Genomic DNA, 21,315 nt, shown 5'->3' with positions numbered 1-21,315 from the left:
CTGCGGTTACTCTCAAGTGTTCTTAGGAACGGGGCTCCTCCGTGTCTGTGGCTCTGGGCCTGTGCATCTCCTGAGCATCCGTACCGTTCTCTGCCTCCCCGCTCCTGTCCTGCTCAGTTCTGATTTCACTCCCAGCAGGTTCTCCTGCGTGAGGCCCTGTGCTGCAGGAACTCTGGCGGGTGGCTGTGGGCATTTGCAGTGGCCAGGCTGCTCGTCCTGGCCCTCCCTTGCCCCAGGTTTGGCCGTGGCCCTCGGAGGGACCTGCCGCTCTTCCTGGAAGTCCCGCCGGCCCCTGGGACCAGGCCTGTAGGGGTCTGGTTCTGCAGCGCCCTTCATCTTCATCGGTTCTGTTCTCAGTGTTGTCTGCTGGGTTTTGGTTTTGCTCTGTAGCTGCTCTTTTATGTGAAGCTTTAGGAAGATCCAGAAACTATGCTCCCTCGTCATCATCTTCTGGAATATGTTAACTTTTAAAATGCTCTTCTTTTAGTTTGAAGTAGTTTTCAAGTCTACAGGAAAGTTGCAAGAACAGAGCAAGGAGCTCCATGCAGACTCCGGCATGTGGGCACCACGCTGCCTGCTTGGTCCTTGCTACACGCCGTGTGTCCGCGTTCACTCCTGTTTTTTTTTTATGTGTGTACTTTCAGCCTTGTTCTGACACGATGCCCAACACCCTGAGTACTCGTGTGGCCGATACCTTAGGTGGCTACCAGGCAGCCCTCCGGTCAGAGCACTGACGCTACCACCCCCAGCACAGCACGGTGGCCAATTCCTGTGGCGTGTATTGGCATTTCACAAGGCGTTCCCACCTCACACGGATGCCCCATCTTATCGTGCCTCCACCCACGGCCTCTGTTTTGTTCACCGCCTGCCTTGGTCGCCACCCCCAGGGCTGCCCAGTTGTGGAGATGTTCCGGCACCCCTTCTGGACTTGCTGGTTGCTGTCTGCTGGGAAGAGAGCTTTGCCCCTCCTTGTTGGTTTATTAGTTTGCTCATTCATTCATTCATTCATTCATTGCTGTGGTGTGGATGCAAAGATCCCTGTTGTGTTTGCTAGGCTCTGAGGAGCACTTTCATTTCTAGGCTTGGTTGGTGGCCGGTGTGAGGTGTGGCATTCCTTACTGCCACGTGCACTCCCTGCCCACTCTGCAGCTTCCTTGGAGCTCTGCTTCCTCTAGTGGAGTGTGGTGTTGAGAGGTCAGGATCTGGGTCCTTGGCGTGCTGACTGCTGGGGCCCCTACTTCCAGGCTATGCCAGCAGCCAGAGCTCGGGACCCACATGCATGTAGGGGAGTGTGTGGCGTGTGCCTTCCGTGCCGCAGGGGTCCTGGGTGTCCGTGTTGATGCTGCGGTCCGAGCCTAGCACGTCAGGCCTCTGTTTAGCCAACCCCCTTCCTTGCCTCTCAGTCCTTTCTCAGGTGATTCGGAACCTGGTTCCCATCAGTCAGCAGAGTTGTTTTTTACTCAGTGTAACCAGCTTCCCAACCGTTTTGGCGGTTGGGGTCCCTGCACCAGGAGGGAGGATTGGAGGGGAAAGGCCCAGTGATGAGCTTTGGATGTGAGTGCTAACGTGTGGAGTAGCCTCTAAGAAGAGTCAGGGAGCTCATCTCCTGTCCTCACTCATGAGAAGGGCCTGGGCGTGGGGCTGGGAGGCGCGTGGAGCACTGAGAAGGCCGGACCTGGAGGACCCAGGCGAGCTGCTGCCAGGTGGGTGAAGCGTGGCGCCGGCGTCTGCTTGGGGAGCAGTGCTTCGTAGTTGTTCAGCTTGCCTTTTCTGAAGTTTCGGGATCTTTGTGTGTAACCTGTGGAACAATTAACACAAAGTCCAGAATATAAAATCTCTCAGACACCTTTCCTCATCAGAGACGGGGCTCAATAGTTCTTTTATTTTTCTCTTTTTCCTTTAAGATATCTAAGGGTAGGTCTTCTTTTTTTACCTTTTACTTTTGAATGAATTCTGCACTTACAGGAAAGTGACGGAAGTGGTACAGAGAGTTTCCGTACATCCCTCACATTAAACATGGCTGTGATACTGTTCACTTTATAAAGACCTGATTTGATTGTTTTTCCTGAGTTTAACATTTTAAAAATTAATAAACTTTTTTAGAGCAGTTTTAGGTTCACGGAAAAAGGCGGGGAAAACAGTGAGACTTCCCGTGTGCTCCTGCCCTGCAGGAGGCGCGCGGCCTCCGTCCGGCCGGTGGTGCATTTGTTAGAATCCGCGAACCCACGTCAGCACGTCCTCCTCACCCAGCCTCCGTAGTTCCTGCCAGGGCATACTCTCCGTGTGTATATTCTGTGGGTTTTGACAACTGTGGAGTGACGTGTTTCCACCGGACCGTATCGTGCGGAGTTGTTCCGCTGCCTGAATGCCCGTGTCCTCTGCCTGCTCGTCCCTCCCCGCCTCTCAGCCCCTGCTCTACGGATCCTATGGCCTCCATCGTTTTGCCTTTTCCAGAATGTCATGTGGTTGACATTTTGCAGCTTCTGAAACTGGCTTCTTTCACTTAGGAATATGCACCTGAAGCTCCTCCATATTTTTTCATGGCTTGATGGCTCATTTCTTTTCAGCATGGAGCACTCACTGTTCCAACGTCTGGATGTGCCACAGATTCTTTTACCGCCTCACCTTCGGAAGCACATCGTGGCTGCTTCCAAGTTCTGGTAGTTACAAAGAAAGCTGGTGAACACATCTGTGTGCAGGATTTCGTGTGGACATAAGTTTTCAGCTCCTTTGGGTAAATGCCAAGGAGCGCGCCTGCTGGATCGTGTGGCGAGAGCGCGTGTGGTTCCGTCAGAAGCTGCCAGCCTGTCTTCCAGCGGCTGCAGCGGAGGGGCCTGTTTCTCCACGTCCTCGCCGGTGGTTGGTGGTGTCTGTGTTCTGGGTTTTGGCCACTTGGGTAGGTGTGTGGTGGCCTCTTGTTTTAATTTGCATTTCCCTGTCGAGGGAGGATGCGGAGCATCTTCCTGCACCTCGTTTGCCAACTGTAGGTCTTAGGCGAGGCGTCTGTTCAGGTGGTTCTCTTACTGTTGAGTTTCAGGAGTTCTTGGTATATTTTGGATAATAGCCCATGGTCAGATGTGTCTTTTGCAAATATTTTCTCCTTCCTGAATTCTCACCACTGTCCCCGACATCCTTTCCTGCCCCGGGACCCTCCCGGCTCCTTGGGCTCCTCTGCTTGGTGGCAGCTGCTCAGTCTTTCCTGACACTCTGGAGAGCACTGGTCCTTGCCTCATGGACGGCTCCTTAGTTTATGTTTGCCTGGCGTCTCCTCGTGATGCCATCCAGGCTGTAGACTCTCAGATAGAGTGCCATAGGCCAGCTGGCATGTCCTCAGAGCGCTGGATTGGGAGGCAGGTGGTGTCCACCTGGCTGCTGCTGCTGCTGACTCCAGAGCTTGGTTCACGCGGGTTGGCAGGTCTCGCCACTGTGGAGTTACCGTTCTTCTGTTTGTAGTTGTGAGTATCTCGAGGAGACACCTGGAGGCTGCCAGTGCCGTTTCTCACACTCGCCTGGCTCTGGTTTGCCCTGTTTTCTCCCGACCTTCGCTCTGCGCCTCTCCCGCCTCACGCGGGTTCCTTACTGCGTTTCTCCCGCCCCCTCCCTTGGACTGTTTGCAGCGGATTCATTTCTGAGATGCTTGTGTCTCTTCCTTACATTTCTTTCTTAAGTCCGGTCAACACTTACTTCCTTTTGGTTTTGGTTCTGTATTTATGTTTTTATTGTTGTTACAAAAATTTGTCTTCTAGTTGTTGAGGTTCTGATTTGAGGTGATTTTGATATCCTTAAGTGCACATTTAAGCAGATTTTATTGGATTGAGAGAGTTCTTAGTTTACTTGTTCCAGGGTGCATTTGTTGCTGATGTGTGTGGAGCCCCATTCTCTGACTCTTCTCTGTGTTTCTGGTGGCTCTGGGTGGCTTTGCTGCCCTGGTGGCCTCGGGATGTTTGCTGGATCTGTGGTTCCCCGGCGCCCTCTGCTGGCCGCATGGGGAAGTCCGGGTCTTGAGCAGGTCCTTGCGGGGTGCAGGACCCACATTGTCCTCGGGCTCTCCTGGCCCTTTCCTGCGGGACCCGGCACTTCCCCTCTTCCGTCCTTTCTGCCTCACTACCCACTCGCCAGGCGGCTCCTCTCAGTACACACCGTGTTGCCTTGACAACCCTTTCCCGTCTCGTGCCCGGCAGTCCCTGCCCTGTGCTCTGTGCTGACCTTCTTGGACACCTCTCAGGCCCTCGGACTTGAGGTGGCTTAGCCTTTCGGCAGTGGCTTCCCACGGACCTGCCCCGCCGTGGCCTTGCAGGGAAGGCGACTGGGGGGATCAGGCTCCGGTGTGTGTTGACTCTGCGCCGACCTGTGGTGACTTTGAAGTCCAGGTGCCCTCGTCCGCAGCCTGTGCAGACGGCGATGCTGGTGTAGCCCTGTGTTCCTTGCTTGTGCTGAACTGTGATTGGAAGAAAGGCTGGGAGACGTCAGTTCGGCAGCCAGGTCATCCTCAGCCTCCCGGAAGTCGTGTTGACTCTCTAGGCCAGGCGTCCCCAAACTTTTTACACAGGGGGCCAGTTCACTGTCCCTCAGACCGCTGGAGGGCCGCCACATACTGTGCTCCTCTCACTGACCACCAATGAAAGAGGTGCCCCTTCCTGACGTGCGGCGGGGGGCCGGATAAATGGCCTCAGGGGCCCGCAGTTTGGGGATGCCTGCTCTAGTCTGTGTGTCCGAGTTTTCTGTTACTACTGCTGTTTTGGAAAATGTGCCGCGATGACCTGGCCTCGCGTGTGACACTCTGTGAGTGGTTAGGCATGCAGGGGGCGCGCGTGCGTTCAGGGCAGAGCGGCTGCAGCGCGTGACGCACGGGCCGTTGTACCTGCTGCCGAGGCGGCTGTGGGTGCGGCCTCCGCCACCCGTGGCTGGGGCTCTGTGGCGATGGAGGAAAGGACAGGCCGGTGGGCTCCCACCCTGGGAGCAGACGTGCTCCTCCTGGACAGCCCAGGCGCTGCTGGCGCGGGGCCTGACGTTCGGACGGCACAGACCCGGCACCAGGTGGGTCTGTGGATGGTGACTCTTTGCACTGGGCTTCAACCTCAAGTGCCCATGGCTCATGTGTGGTGGAGAGATCGCCTCCTTTCATCTGGCCCTTTTAAGAGCCCTGTGATGGGGCAGGGGGTGTCTGTGGTGCCATTTTTGGAGGCGGAGACCCGGCTCAGAAGGGTTCATGTGGTCCAAGGTCGTGGGGATTTATGTTTGCTCCTTGCTCACTTGTTTTTTAATCCCAGTGCCTGGCCCTAGAAAACTCCAAGCCCCTGTGTTTTGAGTTGTTGAGGCCCAGCCCCCCGAGGGCTTCCTGTCTGTGCTGGCCCTCGTGGATCTGTGCTGTCCCAGGCCCTGCTCTGCGCCATCGTGTCTGCACGTGCCACAGTCCCTTAGAGTGTCCGTGGTGCCCTGGCCCCGGTCCCCACAGGCGCCTTGTCCTCTGGCCTCCCGTTGGGGTTGGAAGCCCTCACTCTCCTCCCAGCAGGCTCCGTGACCGGTCCCCCCGTCTTCTGTGCCCACTACGGGCACAGCCCATGAGGGGTTTCGATGAACCTAGATAGGAAAGCCGCTGCCAGTGCTGTGTGGGCTGGGCACAGAAGGCCCTGGTCCGCTGGCAGCCCCAGTCCTGAGAATGGAGGGAGAGGTTCCCATGAGATCTCCACTCTGTCTTCAGAGCGGTTGAGCAGAGGACCCTCTGTGGTAGCCAAACTCCACGTAGAATTCTGCGAGCAGAGACCCTGTGGGAAAGACACGGGAGTGTGAGCCCTCCTGCCTGGGTGATGTGGGTGGGGAGAGGTGGTCAGAGGCTCAGGTAGATTAGATTTGCGGGTAAGCTTGTTTTTCTTTTATTCTTTTTTTATTTTTTTAAAGACTTAAGAAAAATTTAGTTGTATTTATAAAACTCATAGAACCTGGTGAATTTATGATTTTCATTCATAGTTGCACCTTCAGAGCCTGGCACAGAAGCAGGGCCCGGCATCAGGTTCTCAGTGTGTTGGGCCTGGGGGTGGCCTCAGCCCCCAGCAGGCACTGCCTCGCCCCTGCCCTCGGTCGGTGCTGACACTTGCATTAGAATATCCTGATTTCTGACTCCCAGCATCCCTTAAATTGTGCTCCCAAGATGAGCGTCTCACTTTCACCCCAGCCCTCTTTTTTGGCTGCTGAGCTGTTTTGAGGTAGACACATCAAACCACAGTCTGGAATCTATAGCAGGTGTCACTGGGTCACAGCCTGTTTGGGTGGTGCCTGTGAGAGCCCCGCCCTCACTCTGCAAGCTGTCACCCACCCAGGCTTGACCAGGTGCGGATCAGTTTGTAATGAGCGAGTGTGGAGCGTGCAGAGGCTTCAGTAGCAGAGGGACCTGGGGCGGATCTGAAGAAGGGCCCTCACGGCTCAGGGCATCTGAAGGGAGACGGGTGCCCTTTGCTGTTTGAGTCTCACGGGAATAAAGAGAATGCCGCCGGTTAGAGACCATCACACAGGGCAACCGTACTGCCAGCCAGAACCGACAGTGGCAGAGCGGGGATGGGAGGAAGGGCAGGATGAGGACACCAGGTCGGGGCAGCTGGGCCCTGCCTGCAGCTGCCCACAGCATGGCTCCCATGGCGCACAGAGCGGAATCCGTGACTTCCAGCATCTTAACTTTGGTTGAGAACGTGCTGTAAAGATGCCATTATAATCTTTGTACTTAAATACACATGAGCAACTTTATCCCCCCGAGCAGGCCTTGGTTTTCAGCCAGATGGGGAAACGGCAGCTGTTGGGAGTTTGGCATGTGTCCCGCTGGGTGGTGTCTGCTGAAAACACGGGGGCACTCCACAAGAACTGGCACTCAGCAGCTACGCTTCTCGAAGCAGGAAGGCTTCCGAGACAGCTCAGAACACAGCTGGTCACCTGGAGGGGCTGGCGGAGGCAGGGTCTCTGCAGCCAGGGCCCAACCAGAGGCCTGGGAATCAGGATCCCTGTGGGAACCACTGAGCAATCCAGCCTTCTCAGCTGACCCAGCACACCCAGTCCCAGCCGAGCCGAGCCCACCCAGTGCAGCCATTCAGCGGCCAAGCAGAGATGACACACAGAGACCCAGTGTGGCTTCTGTGCCCTCTGCTGTGGTCGCATGGAGGGTGGCCCTGGGGCTGTTCAGCCATCCGCCTTGGGTGGGTGCCACCCCCTGGTCCGTCCTCAGCCCCGGGCCTGGTCTGAGCACTGTGGGGCGTTGGGCAGTGTCTAGTCTGCTCTATCCTGAAGGCACAGCGTGGGGCCTCGTGCCCTCACCCCTGCCCTGGCAGGCCCTGAGCAGCTCCTCCTGTGGGCCTGCTGGAAGGGGCCCGGCCGGGCCTGGCCTCCTCTGGCATCAGGGTACTTGGGACAGCCAACAGGCACCCCTTGCCAGCCCCGCTTCCAGCCCCACTAACACACTGTCTTCTCCTTTTTCGTCACCAGGGGTCGGGCCCCGGCTCAGTGGTCCCAGGCAGCTCGGGTGTTGGAACCCCCAGGCAGTTCACACGACAAAGAATCACACGGGTCAACCTCAGGGACCTCATATTTTGTTTAGAAAATGAACGCGAGACAAGCCATTCACTGCTGCTCTACAAAGCATTCCTTAAGTGACACAGGAGGACGCCTGGGGACTTTTTATATATTTGCAGATTACGCCTTTTTGTAACAAGCAAATGGGATATTGTTTAAAAAACAGCCACCTCTTTACAATGGAACAGTTTTATATTCCTGTTTCTAAATCAACTCTTCAGTGTGAAAGAAAATACGTTTCTGTAACAGAGAGAACACAAAGGCCTGTGGATACTCTTAAAGGACAATTAAATCTTAACTCATCTTGATTGAGTGGCCTTCTTGCCAAACAAGCCATATATAAAGACTGATGGAATCGTTAGCAAATAATTAGCTGCCCTCTGTCAACTCATAGCAGTTTCTGCATTATTTGTGCATTTTGGTTTAGTTCTACCTAACTTACTATGTAGGTATTTGTCTACAGCGATGACCTCATTTCCTTTATTTTATTTTTGTAATAGTCAGTTGGCAAAGCAAACTGATTTTTTAGACTATTTATCTTCCTCGCCCTTTCCCCCCTCCCTCCCCTCCCCTCTCTCCCCTCCGCTGAGTCCTGCGCGAGGACACAGTTCATCGAGGTGCCCCCACCTCCGTGTCCTCACACTTCTGCTTAGTAGAGGCAGAGCCCAGCAAAGGTGGGCTCCTTCTGAATGTGTGGTCAGCATCTGTACAAATGCATTTTATTTGCTATAGTTTGTAAAGCTGTAAAGTTAAAAGAGATGAAAACCTTTTCAGCATAAATATATTTTACTTGCACTGTGTTTTTTAGCTAAAAGTGAAAACCTAGATTAAATAAAATCAAAGTTGAGAAGAATCATCAAGACTGTTTCTCGGTGTGAATCAAGTGTTGAAAAATGGTTGGTGTATTTTGTCAGTAACTGTACATACTTTGGCACATGACAGAATGGCTGTGTAAACTAGAACTATTTTGCTAAGACACTGTATGCAAGCCTTGGGCCGACTTGACAGGCGTCCAGAGCAAAGCCCCTTCTTTGTACCTATTTTTTTATTACAAATATACTAATTGGTTCTTTATATTTTCAGAGGTTATTGTATGAAATTGTCTATTGATAGTACTTTTATGACTGTAAATACTCCGGCTTTCTCCGTGTGAATTCTCACGTTAGACTTTAATTCGAGCGCGTGTGAACTGAACGCCGATCAGTATTTTTTATCAGCACCCGAGAACTGTTACACCTTTTATTTTGTCTTTTAGGAAATCCCTGTCTTTCCATTTTTTCATGTAAATTTTGCACAGTTACTTGTTCATATGTAAATATTTTACTTTCAAAAATGAAGTTTTTAATTGCTATTGTTTTATATAGGATTGAAAGAAAATTAACTCCTTTATTAAAAACAAATTTATCTGTATTTGTTTTGCCTGTTTTTCCCCAGTTTTCCAGTTCTAGGTTCTGCTGGCCACACTCCACTCTGGCTCTGCTGAGGTGCTGCTTTCTGAACCACCTGTTGGAATCTGTAGCTGAGCCCCAGTAGAGCCGGGAGAAAGAACTTTCTCTGTGAGGACAGGGGCCGAGCTGCCCTCTGCGTGGAGTCTGAGGGCTGGAGGCCGTGCTTACCTTCCGTTCTCGCAGGTGGAGATGAGCTGGGCACAGCTGGGAGGGGCGGGAGGAGGCCCGGGGCAGGGGGAGGTAGACGCAGAAACACACCTGGTGAGCCCGGCTGAGGTGCCCAGGGGTGCCCCAGCCCTCCTCCTGTGGCAAAAGAAGGGGTCTCCAGGGTGGTTCATGGTACAGGTTGGCCCTGACAGGTTGCAGCTCCTGGTGGGCCCTCAGAGGCTCAGCACAGATGCGCACTGTTCCCTGCCCTCGACCACCTTGGGGAGCGGTTGCTGCCGCGATTGGACTCGGCCCCCCAGCGTGACATTTACTCCGCCTGGTGTGACCTGGTGTGACGGACCTGCAGTGACGGGCAGGTTTACTCACCAGTTCCTCTGGAGACGCAGCTCCTGTGCGCACGCTGTCACACTGCCCCTGCTGGGGCTGCCGGGGCAGGGGAGCATGGACCGTCCCACAGCTTGGGAAGCAGAGTTGGGGGTGAAGGGGCCGGCAGTGGGGGTTTCTCCCCAGGCTCTGGGGGAAGGGTCTGCTCTCCCTGTTTCTGGCAGCTGCTGGCATCTTTGGGTTCCTTGGCTTAGACACAGTGCCTGCTCTCTGGTGCCGCCTTTCCACAGCTTCCCCCGTGTGTGTTGGTCTCTGGGTCCAGCCTTCCCTCTCTGTAAGGACCCCAGTCTTGTTGGATCTGGGCCTGCCAGTACAACCCATTCTGAGTAGATTACCTCTGTAAAGTCTCTAACTCTAGTTAGTCACATGAGGACTGGGGGTAAGGAGGCCCCCCGCCATATCTTCTTCTTCTTCTTCTTCTTCTTTTTTTTTTTTTTGAGACAGAGTCTCACTCTGTTACCCAGTCTGGAGTACAGTAGCGTGATCTCGGCTCACTGCAACCTCTGCCTCTCAGACTCAAGCACTTCTTCTGTCTCAGCCTCCCCTCTCCTCCTCCTCTGCTACTACTCCCCAGTAGCTGGAACTGCAGGCACACACCACCACACCTAGCTAATTTCTTGTGTTTTTAGGTTCACCATGTTGGTCAGGCTGGTCTCGAACTCCTGACCTCAGGTGATCCACCTGCTTTGGCGTCCCAAAGTGCTGAGATTACAGGCGTGAGCCTCCTTGCCTGGCCTGCCCTGTATCTTTTTTAAGGAGGATGCAATTCACCCTGGACACCTGTGGCCATGCAGAGTTTCAGCAGGAAACACCGGTGAGCGCCCTCTCCACCTTCCTGCTGGGGCCATGCCAGGGTCATTCACGGATGGAGTCACACCTGTGCTTTCCAACCATGACCCATACCTGTGTTTCACCAAGTTCTTGGCCTGAAATGATCAGGTACAAAGGGCAGTTGCACGTGGAATTCTGCACGTGTGATTGATTTCACTCCAGCCCTTCTGCTCTTCCTGCTGGGCCCGGTCAGTCTGCCTGGTGACTTGAGACTCACGTCAGTGAGGCCCTGAAGCAGGACCTGGTCCGCAGGCGTGTTCCTGAGACCCATGGCTGCTGTTTCGTGTCTCATCACAGGCTTGCTGGCTGCCCTCAGTCTGACCTGGGTGTTTGCACAGGACTGGGGCACAAGCAGCACAATGAGGACGTGGCAGGGACGGCTATTCTCGCCGCCTCCGCTCCCCACATACAGACAGCTCCAGTTGGGCAAAAAGGCAAGAGAAAGAGGCATCAAGTGTGGAGAGAAAGAAGGTGAGCCAAGAATTCAGAGGTGACACAACCCTGTGCCTTGGAAGTCCAGACACACCTGCAGACACAGCACTGAGTGTGGCATGTGAACTCGGAAAGAGGGTCTGTGGCAGGGCCGTAGCTAGAGAGCTTAAAGTCCCGTGCACCAGTAGCCAGCAACCAGAGGGTTACAAACAAGCCGTTAACAAGAGCATGGAGAAAGCACTCCCAGGAGTGTGCGGGATGGAAGATGGATAAGATCCTAACCCACTTACCCTGAAACTGGAGAAATCAAAGCCCTCAGTGGAGCTGGACACCACAGTGTTGATGGGGTGGAGGGGGGACTCAACTGTTGCTGAAGACAGCAAGTCTGGCCAGACCGATAAATGGGCAATGCCAGCCCGATAAACAGGGGCAATGCCAGCCCAAGCAAAACCAGCAGGATTTTTCTTGAAACTGACAATTCAATTCCAAAAATTTATACAGAAATGCAGAGGACTTAAATAGCCCAAGACAGCCTAGAACAGAATGGAGCACTTTATCACATTTCAAGACTTCCTCTAAAGTGACAGCTATCAGGATGGCATGGTGTGAAAGCAAACACAGGCATGGCCGTAAGGATGGAAGAGTCCAGAAATAGGTCTACACGTTATGCCACGAGGTTTTAGATGAAGGCCCTGGTGCAGTTCTGCGCCCTGTGGAGGAAACATGAGCCTGGTGTCCGTCGTCACACTGTCCAGAAACACAAACTTGAGGTGGGTCAGAGACCTGGAAAGCAGCAGAGGTCTTCACGACTGGGAGTGGGCAGGGATTTCTAAGGATGAAGAAGGCACAACTCCTGAAGAAAAATGGATAAATTAGGCCTCAAAGCTACAGCCTTTTGCTCGCCAAGATGCGCTGGAAGGTTGGTACTTGAAGGTCGGAGTGGAACCTTGGCTTTTCGGCAGTTTCCTGTGTGGTCCATGGCACGGGAGCTTCCTTCCTCTGTGGGAGATTTTTGTTAGATCGGCTTATTTGCCACACTTACAAATTCCACAGTCTGTCATTTAGATTTTGTGAACACAGTGGGAAAAGAGTGTCTATTCAATTTGTTCTCTCTGAAATATATTGTTTCTGAAAAAGTTTGGATACTACATTTTTTTCTTTATTGTTTTGCTATGTGACTGAGAGAAAAAATAAAATGCCATGTCAATTTAGATTGTTAAAAAAAGGTTTCTTTATTAAGTAAAAAGGCAAGCCACAGACTTGGAGAAATATTTGCAATATTTATCCATGACAAAGGAATAAAGAATTCTACAACTCAGTAATAAAAAGGCAACACATTAAAAAATGTGCGAGACACATGAACAGGTGCTTTAGAAATAACGAGTGGCCAGTAAGCAACTGGACAGGTGATCACCATTACTGCTCCTTAGATAAATGCAGGTAAGACCACAGTTGGAATCCTGTGTGCCCACCCTCGGGGCTCAAATCCGAAGGACTGTCATCCAGCGGTGGTGTGGCGTGTGACATCATGACGAAGCTGAATGCGCATCTATCGGGTGTGACACAGAGGAAGCTGAATGCAGGTCTGTCCTGTGTGATACAGTGATGAAGCTGAGGCTTCTAGGCCAGCGCTGAGAAGAGTGTGGTCCAGGGCCCTTGTCTCCTTTCCATCTCCAGAGGAAGATCCGTGCCTCAGTCAACTTTCTGATCTTCTGCATGTAAGTCCTGCGCCTGGCTGGCTGGACCTTCCTAAGGCAAGCCCCTGTGTTCTCTCCTGACACTTGTTGTACCCTGGGCACAGAGGGGCTCAGCAGACGCCTCCTTTAGCCCAGCCCCCAGTCTCCCTTCTGAATTGAGAGGGGGAAGCAGTGCCCTGCGGTGGGTGTGGTTCCGTGGGAAGCAGCACTCCTGTGCCTCCGGGGGGTGTTTGTGTGTTTTGTCAGCTGCCCCCTGAGCCATGGGGGGCTTTCCTCCTAGTTGCGCTCATGTCGTCAAGGTGGGCTCCTGGTCTTTTTTTTTTTTTTTCTTGGAGACAAGGTCTCTATTGTCTAGGCTGGAGTTCAGTGGTGCCATCATAGCTCACTGCAGTCTTGAACTCCTGGGCTCAAGTGGTCCTCCCACCTCAGTCTGTAGCTGGGACTACAGGTATGCACCACCACACCTGGCTTGTTTTTAAAATCTTTTGTAGAATTGGGGTTTCCCTATGTTGCTAGGGTTGGTGTCGAACTTCTGGGCTCAAGGGATCCTCTTGCCCTGGCCTCCCAAAGTGCTGGGATTATGGGCGGGGAGCCACTGTGCCTGGCCTAGGTGGGCTCATTTTCACTGGGAGTGTCTGCCTTCTGGTCATTACCTACCAGTGCCTGCTGTTCTTGAATTACTGCTGCCTGGAGACATTCCTGCTCTATATGGAAAACTTCCTGGTCCTACAGCCTTGTGAACAGCAGATCAGGGCCCGTGAGCCAAGTAGAACTCTGGGATCCAATCCAGTTAAACAATGGTGGAGGTTCACGGTGCACAGCGTGTCCTGTAAACTCTCAGGTTCACGTCCTGTGACAGCCTCTCCTCTGGCCTCAGCCCACCCTGCACCAAACTTCCCCAGCCCATCCGCCTTCCTTTTGTTGGGGTATACCCATCCTGCATGGCCGAGGTAATATTTGAATTCAGAATAAAAGGGTGATTTAGTAAATGGCACCAGTGTAGCACTCTGTCATCTGAAAGACAAGGAAGCAGACTTCTCCCCCTCAAGTAGAGAAGTCCCCAGTGAATTCAACTGAAGGGGAGAAGAATTCCTAAAACCCAGAAGAAAATCAGGGAAACTAGGTATAACCACCCAAGGGATTCACCTTGCCCACTGCCTAGACAGAGCCATTCGTCAAGACAGGGGAATTGCAATAGAGAAGGAGTAATTCACACAGAGCCAGCAGTGCGGGAGTCCGGAGTTTTTTTTTTTATTACTCAAACCAGCCTTCCCAGCATTCAGGGAGCAGAGTTTTTAAGGATAACTTGATGGGTGGGGGGAAGCCAGTGAGCCAGGAGTGCCGATTGGTCAGAGATGAAATCCCAGGGAGTCGGAGCTGTCTTCTTGCGCTGAGTCAGTTCCTGGATGGGGGCCACAAGATCAGATGAGCCAGTTTATCGATCTGGATGAGGCCAGCTAATCCATCGAGTGCAGGGTTTGCAAAACATCTCCCGCACTGATCTTGGGAGCAGTTTAGGGAGGGCCAGAATCCTGTAGCCTCCAGCTGCGTGACTCCTAAACCCTCCTTTCTCATCTTGTGGCTAATGTTAGTCCTACAAAGGCCTCTGGTCCCCAGGCAAGAAGGAGGTCTGCTTTGGGAAAGGGCTGTTACCGTTTTTGTTTAAACAGTAAGTTTCTCCCAAACTTAGTTCCGTTTATGCCCAGGCGTCCAGGAACGGACGAGGACAGCTTGGAGGTTAGACACAAGATGGAGTCAGTTAAGTTCGATCTCTTTCATTGTCTCGGTCATAATTTTGCAAAGGCAGTTTCACAGGTGAAATCTAGAAGCCCACCTTATCCAGGACAGTAATCCAAAAGTCTGCAAAAGAAAATACAGAATTTTAAACTCATGACCAAGTCTGTTGATGGAAAATGCTCAGATTTCTGGTTCTGGCTCAGATGGAGTAACAGGGACTGCATTTGTTCTGCAGCCCCAGACAACTCAAAAGCTGGTAGAATACACGAAATGCCTTTGAGACAGACATCAGGCAGCAAAGGCCGGTGACCCCGGAGAGGTGGGAAGCCAGTGCTGTGAGCCCCTGGCTGCCCGCTGGCTGCCTGGAGAGGGTCCGGTTCATGGTGCAGGGGGGTGAGCCCAGGAGAAGCTGCGAGACCCCTGAATGATAAGACAGAGTTAAGAGACCAGAGAGTCTAAGGTGGCTGGAGTTACCGGGGCAGAGAAGCAGGGAGGAAAGATCTCCACAGCAGAAAACTGCATGGACTTGCTGAGGACCGATTCTTACGTGAGAGGGAAGAGCCCGCCTGAGACCGCTGGTGTGGGCTGAACCACGTCCCCTGACATGGCTTGGCTGTGTCCCCTCCCAAATCTCGAATGGTATCTCCCAGAATTCCCAGGTTTTGTGGGAGGGGCCTGGGGGGTAATTGAATCACCAGGCCGGTCTTTCTTGAGCTGTTCTTGTGATAACGAATGTCTCACGAGATCTGATCGGTTTATCAGGGGTTTCTGCATTTGCTTCCTCATTTTCTCCTGATGCTGCCATGTGAGAAGTGCCGTTCATCTCGTGCCGTGATTCGGAGGCCTCCCCAGCCATGTGGAAGTGTAAGTCCAACTAAACCTCTTTTTCTTCCCGGTCTTGGGTTTGTCTTTATCAGCAGCATAAAAACAAACTAATACTCCAAAGGACCTTTTCAGGATGCCCCATTTACCCTGATGTGACTGTTACACATTGCATGCCTGTATCAGAATATCTCATATACTTCATAAATATCTCATGTACTTCATAAATGTGTATACCTCCTATGTACCCCAAAACATTTTTTTTTTTAGTTGAAAAAGGAAAGGCATGTTTTGGCCAGGTGTGGTGGCTCATGCCTCTAATCCCAGAACTTTGGGATGCCAAGTCAGGAGGATTGCTTCAGCCCAGGAGTTCAAGACCAGCCTGGGCAACATAGCAAGACCCCATCTCTACAAAATACAAAAATTAGCCAGGTGTAGTAGTGCACACTCACAGCTACCCAGGAGACTGAGGTGGGAGGATTGCTTGAGCCTGGGAGGTCGAGGCTGCAGTGAGCTGTGATTATGCCACTGCACTCCAGCCTGGGCAACAGAGTGAGACCCTGTCTCAGAAAACAAAAAACACATGTTTAGACCCTCACTCCTGGTACCTGTGAATGCGACCTCATTTGGAAATAAGATCTTTGCAAATGTAATTGAGTTAAGGTGAGGTCATATTGGAGTAGGGTGGACCTTAATCCAGTGACTGGTGGTGTTACAGGAAGAAACACAGGGACTCATGGGAGAGGCCATGAGATGGTGGAAGCAGAGGCTGGGTGCCTCCGCAAGCCAAGGAATGCCAAGAGCTGAGCTGTGAGGAAGGCATGGACACAGCCTCCCCTGGAGCCTCTGCAGAAAGCACGGCCCTGGCCACACCTTGGTCTGGGGCTCCCTGCCTCCAGAACTGAGGGAGTATACTGTTATTTATACCACCTCGTTCGTGTCCTGTGTCAGTGTAGGCCCGGAACGCGAGCCCAGCTGGAGAAAGGGCCCCTCACTGAGGTTACAGGGAACAGTCTCCAGAGCTCACACAAGGCCGGGAATAGGCCTCTTCCCAGCAGTCAGAGTTAAACACCTCCTCATTCGTGGGGTGTTTCGTAGAAGGAATTTTCCTCATCACTGAGGAAAACATGCTCTCTACACTAAGTGCGTCCCTTTCCTACCTGACAAAGCTTAAAAACAAGGTCCCCAAGGATGAAACTGTTACGTGACATGATAGTGTCTCACAGCAAAGCTCAAGAACGTTTGGGTCACAGAAACATCCAGCACCCAGAAAGGCAGCTGTCACGGTGTGTGGCATTCAGTTAGAGAAAATGACCAGGCCAGCAAAGAAGCCGGGAAGGAGAGCCCAGAATGAGCAGAAAAACCAACCCTTTGAATTGACGTAGGAACGCGACAGGTGAGAGGACTGTCATGCAAAGAAACTCACGCAGTCACTGTAACTGTATTGTGTGTTCAGGAAGCCAGCTGAAAGCCTGGCCAAAGACAAAGGACATGAAATACTCTGATGAGGCCAGATGCAGGGCTCACACCTGTGATCCCAGCACTTAGGGATGCTAGGGCAGGAGGATCGTCAGAGTCCAGGAGTTCAAGACCAGCCTGGGCAACACGGTGAGACCCTGTCAAAAAAAAAAGTATCTGAGAAAACTGCTGGAGATAAAAACCACAGTGACTGATGTGCAACTCACACTGGATGCAATGTAAACGGTAGAATGGGCATGGTGGAGGAAAAGAGTAGAGGACTTCACAAGGTCAGGAGTTCAAGACCAGCCTGATCAACATGGTGAAACTCTGTCTCTACTAAAAATACAAAAATTAGATGGCTGTGGTGGCAGGCACCTGTAATCCCAGCTTCTTAGGAGGCTGAGGCAGGAGAATCGCTTGAACCCAGGAGGCAGAGGTTGCACTGAGCTGAGATTGCGCCACTGTACTCCAGCCTGGGTGACAGAGCAAGAGTCTGAGACTCCATTTCAAAAAAAAAAAAAAAAAAAAAAGGTAGAGGACTTGAAGACGTAGCAGTAGAAACCATGTAAAATATAACACGTGGAGGGGGGCGAGGGAACATGAGGGGAGCGGGGGAACACGGGGAGTGAGGGAAAAAGGCTCCACAGCGTTGGTGGACTGCATGGGGACCCCACGAAGCAGGTTAATGGATCGGTAAGGGAAGCTCCCCAAAGAGGAGAAGCAAAAAAAATTTGAAGAAATAGTGATTTAAGTTTTTCCAAATTGGATGAAATCTGAGAAGTTCAATGAACCTCAAACATAAGAAATGCACAAAAAAAACCTGACATCTACCAGGCGCAGCGGCTCATGCCTGTAATTCCAGCACTTTGGGAGGCCGAGGCAGGAGCATCCCTTGGCCCAGGAGTTTGAGAACAGCCTGGACAACATGGTGAAAACCCAATTCTACAAAAAACACAGAAATTCTCCAGGCTTAGTGATGCATGCCGGCAGTCTCAGCGGCTCGGGAGGCCGAGGCCAGAGGGGTGTTTGAGCTGGGAGGTGGAGGTTGGACTCCAGCCTGGGTGATGGAGTGAGACCTTATCTAAAGTCTAAAAACAAAAACACCAAGGCACATAAAAAATCAAATGGCCTTAAAAAGAAAATTTTTAAGGAACAAAAATAAGGTTGACAGAGTATTTCTGTCAGAATATTTGCATTGTTGGAAACAACACAAGCTAGAAATGGTGGAACAGCCTCCTGAAAGCACTGAAAGAAAACAACAATGTAAAATTCTATTTATTTAGAGACAGAGTCTCTCTCTGTCTCCCAGGTTGGAGTGCAGTGGCGTAGTCTCGGCTCACTTCAACCTCTGCTTCCTGGGTTCAAGCAATTCTCCTGCCTCAACTTCCCAAGTAGCTGGGACTACAGGTGCCTGCCACCACACCCGGCTAATTTTTTGTGTATTTAGTTGAGACGGGGTTTCACCATGTTAGCCAGGCTGGTCTCAAACTCCTGACCTCATGTGACCTGCCCGCCTTAGCCTCCCAAAGTGCTGGGATTACAGATGTGAGCCACCGTGCCTGGCCCCTTTTTATTTTTTATTATTTTAGTGGAGTCTCGCTCTGTTGCCCAGGCTGGAGTGCAGTGGTATGATCTCGGTTCACTGCAACCTCTGCCTCCTGGGTTCAAGTGATTGTCATGCCTCAGCCTCCCAAGTGGCTGGGATTACAGGTGCGTGCCACCATGCCCGGCTAATTTTTGTATTTTTAGTAAAGAAGGGGTTTCACGATGTTGGCCAGGCTGGTCTTGAACTCCTGACCTCGGGTGATCCTCCTACCTTGGCCTCCCAAAGTGCTGGGATTACAGGCATGACACACTGCACCCAGCCAATTTAAAATTCTTTACACAATGAAAACATTTTTTTCTTTTGAAGAGGTGAAATTACTTTTTCGGAAACACAAACATTGAAAGAGTTAATCACCATCAGATCTGTACCCCAGGAGATGTTAAAGTGACGTCACATTGTCACTGGATGGAATGTCTTGATTGTGAGTTGTCCAGGTTCTTGGTGCCTTGAACAAAGAATTGAACAAAATGTACAAACAGCAACAGCAAACAAAGCAATGAAATACAAGCAACGAAAGAATGGAGTAACGGAAGTGCAGATTTGTGTTTAGTTTTTAATTTGTTACTGGAAGGCCATGCATTGCCTTCATCGATTGTATTTCAAATCGTACATTTACATTTGTGAAAACACTGCTTGCATTTTCTAGTATAATAAAACCCTAAAAATCGTTTCAGGAATGTGGGGACTAGCTAACTTAAAGAGTGAAAAAGTGCACCAGAGTCACTGCTGTTCTGCTGTCATTTCTGCAGTCCCCATGTCTCTCTCACTGTGTCACCAGGTGCCAGGCCGGAGTGCAGTGGCGCGACCTCAGCTTACTGCAACCTCCACGTCCCGGGTTCATGCAGTTCTCCTGCCTCAGGTGCGCACCACCATGCCCAGCTAATTTTTTTGTATTTTTAGTAGAGACGGGGTTTCACCATGTTGGCCAGGATGGTCTCGACCTCTTGACCTTGTGATCCACCTGCCTCGGCCTCCCAAAGTGCTGGGATTACAGGCATGAGCCACCGTGCCTGACCCCCATGTTTCTTGAATAACTGCCTTGTCTGACAACACACTCTATATAGAGCAATTATGAAAGACACATATGCTTCTAAAGTCTGACTGAGAGTGTCCTGTTGGCATCGGATGGCCGGGCACAGGTGTCGATACGCATGTGCCTGTGGCTTCATGCCATTGTGCACATGTGGAGCATTGCTTCTGTTTTGTCGAGTCAAAAGCACGGATGCATTGAGGCGAAGGTACATGCTGCAGAGTGGGAGTGCGCTCTAGCAGGTGGCTCAAGCCACCATCCCCCGCACGCATTGCAGTGCTCCCTGGGTTTTTATAAAGCTGAAAGGCTTTGGTAACACCCTTAGGTGCCCTTTAGAGGCCTCCAGTTGGTTACACCCTGTGAAAGACTGACCCGCAACCAATGAGAGACTGAAGTGGAGGCTCCTGTCTCATCATCACAGGAGTGGGGGTGCGGCCTGTGTGCTGCCCAGTCTTGCCTGGAACTGGAGGTGCCTGCTGCTCCTCGGCTTCTGCCGTAACCGCTGGTCACCCCAATTCCCCGTTCTCCTGCCTCAACATTTTAAGTAAGGTTAAAGTAAGCTCTGTGGGAGAAGGAGAGTTGTATCAAATGGACACAACAGTGATGAAATAGCCCCAGAAATGGCAACCGTGTAGCCAAATATAGAGGTGAACATTCCTGTGAGACGAGATTGGAACAGACTCTTCCCCAAAGAGGACGTACAGATGGCAAATGAGCACACACAAAGATGCTTCACGTCATTCGTCATCAAGGAAACGCAAATCCAACCACAGTGAGACGCGGCTGCGCGCCTCCCGGAGCGTACAAGACTGGCCGTGCCAGTGCAGGGAGGGTGCGGACTGCTGCGACCCTCCCTCCCGGCCTGGGGGAACGGGCCGCGGCCCAGACGTTTTGGAAGTCAGTCTGGCAGTTGACACCCACAGTCACCACGTGAGCCAGTAGTTCCACTCCTGGTGGCCATCCAAGAGAAGACCCTTGTCCATGTCAAGAACTCAACCGCGACATTCATAGCGAGCGGCTTTATTCATAGTAGCCGTGACTGGGAAACAAGCCAAATGCCCTCCAACAGGTGAATGGATAAAATAAACTCTACTACCTCACACAGGGAACGTTACTCAGCCAGAGAAACAGAGCAGGCTTCCCCAGGCTGCAGCAACGATCACTCTCAAAAGCGTTATGTCTTGCGATAGAGGCCAGACTCAAAATGCTGCATCCTGCGTGGTTTCGTTTATATGAATGTCAAAACTACAGGGATGGCAAATAGAATACAGGAGTCTGGGGCTGGGGTTGAGGAGGCGATTGACTGTCGAGAGGCACACAGAGAGAGAGTTTTGGTGTGATGGAAACGTTCCACATCGTCATTGTGCTCGAGGTTACACAACTGTATACGTTCGTCAGGACTCATCACGTTATATTTATGTTGGATATCGATGCTCGGTGCCACAAAGAAAAAGTAGCACCGAGACAAAGGATCTTCCAGCAATGCAATTTTTACTTCCTGGACTGCAGGAAGGATACTCCCGGTAGCCATCGTGTCACGAGTGTACAATGAACAAAGGAGAACATGCAAATTTATCCCTTACGCATTTGGGGTCGTCCTTACTGCTGTGTCTGATCTCTGCTGGCTGCAGCCAGACCTCACCATCTAAACTAAAACCCAGTTGGCTAACAACTTAAAACCTTTCTAAACAGGTAAAAGCAGTGGAGAGCTGGGACACGGCTGTGAGCACGTCCAGCACAGATGTCTTGGTTAAAGTGCAAGGACACAGAATGCACAATGTGCCTGCAAGCGTGGCGTGTCTAACAGCTACATGGGTTAGGGCTTAACGGTTATTAGCACTTATGATTTATTCTTTTAACAAGAAAGGAAACCTTAAAAAGGAAACTTTCTACTTCCCACAATTTAAAATTGGTGAATTTTGTTGTATGTAAATTATACCTCAAAGAGTTTTTGTTGTTATTGTTTGAGATGGGCTCTTGCTCTGTCACCCAGGCTGGAGCACAGATGTGCGATCACAGCTCACTGCAGCCTCGACCTCCTGGACGCAAGTGAGCTGCATGCTTCAACCTCCCAAGTAGCTGAGACTGCAGATACGCATCACTGCACCAGGATGTTTAAACAGTTTCAACATAGAGATGGGTGGT

At 51.6% G+C, this 21,315-nt stretch overlaps 1 protein-coding gene across 1 annotated transcript in view; it reads left to right on the top strand.

The window, feature by feature from the left end:
• Positions 1-8,964, top strand: part of TAF4 (TATA-box binding protein associated factor 4) — an 80,241-nt gene extending 71,277 nt beyond the window's left edge. The window contains exon 15 of the mRNA XM_003932716.3: positions 7,468-8,964. Within this exon, the coding sequence (XP_003932765.2) occupies positions 7,468-7,635 (168 nt within the window). The 3' untranslated portion in view covers positions 7,636-8,964. The remainder of the gene's footprint in view (positions 1-7,467) is intronic.
• Positions 8,965-21,315: the final 12,351 nt, after the last annotated feature.

This window comes from Saimiri boliviensis, chromosome 9 (genome assembly GCF_048565385.1).
Source record: "Saimiri boliviensis isolate mSaiBol1 chromosome 9, mSaiBol1.pri, whole genome shotgun sequence".
Classification (NCBI taxonomy): Eukaryota; Metazoa; Chordata; class Mammalia; order Primates; family Cebidae; genus Saimiri; species Saimiri boliviensis.
This window is presented reverse-complemented; position numbering and strand designations above follow the sequence as displayed.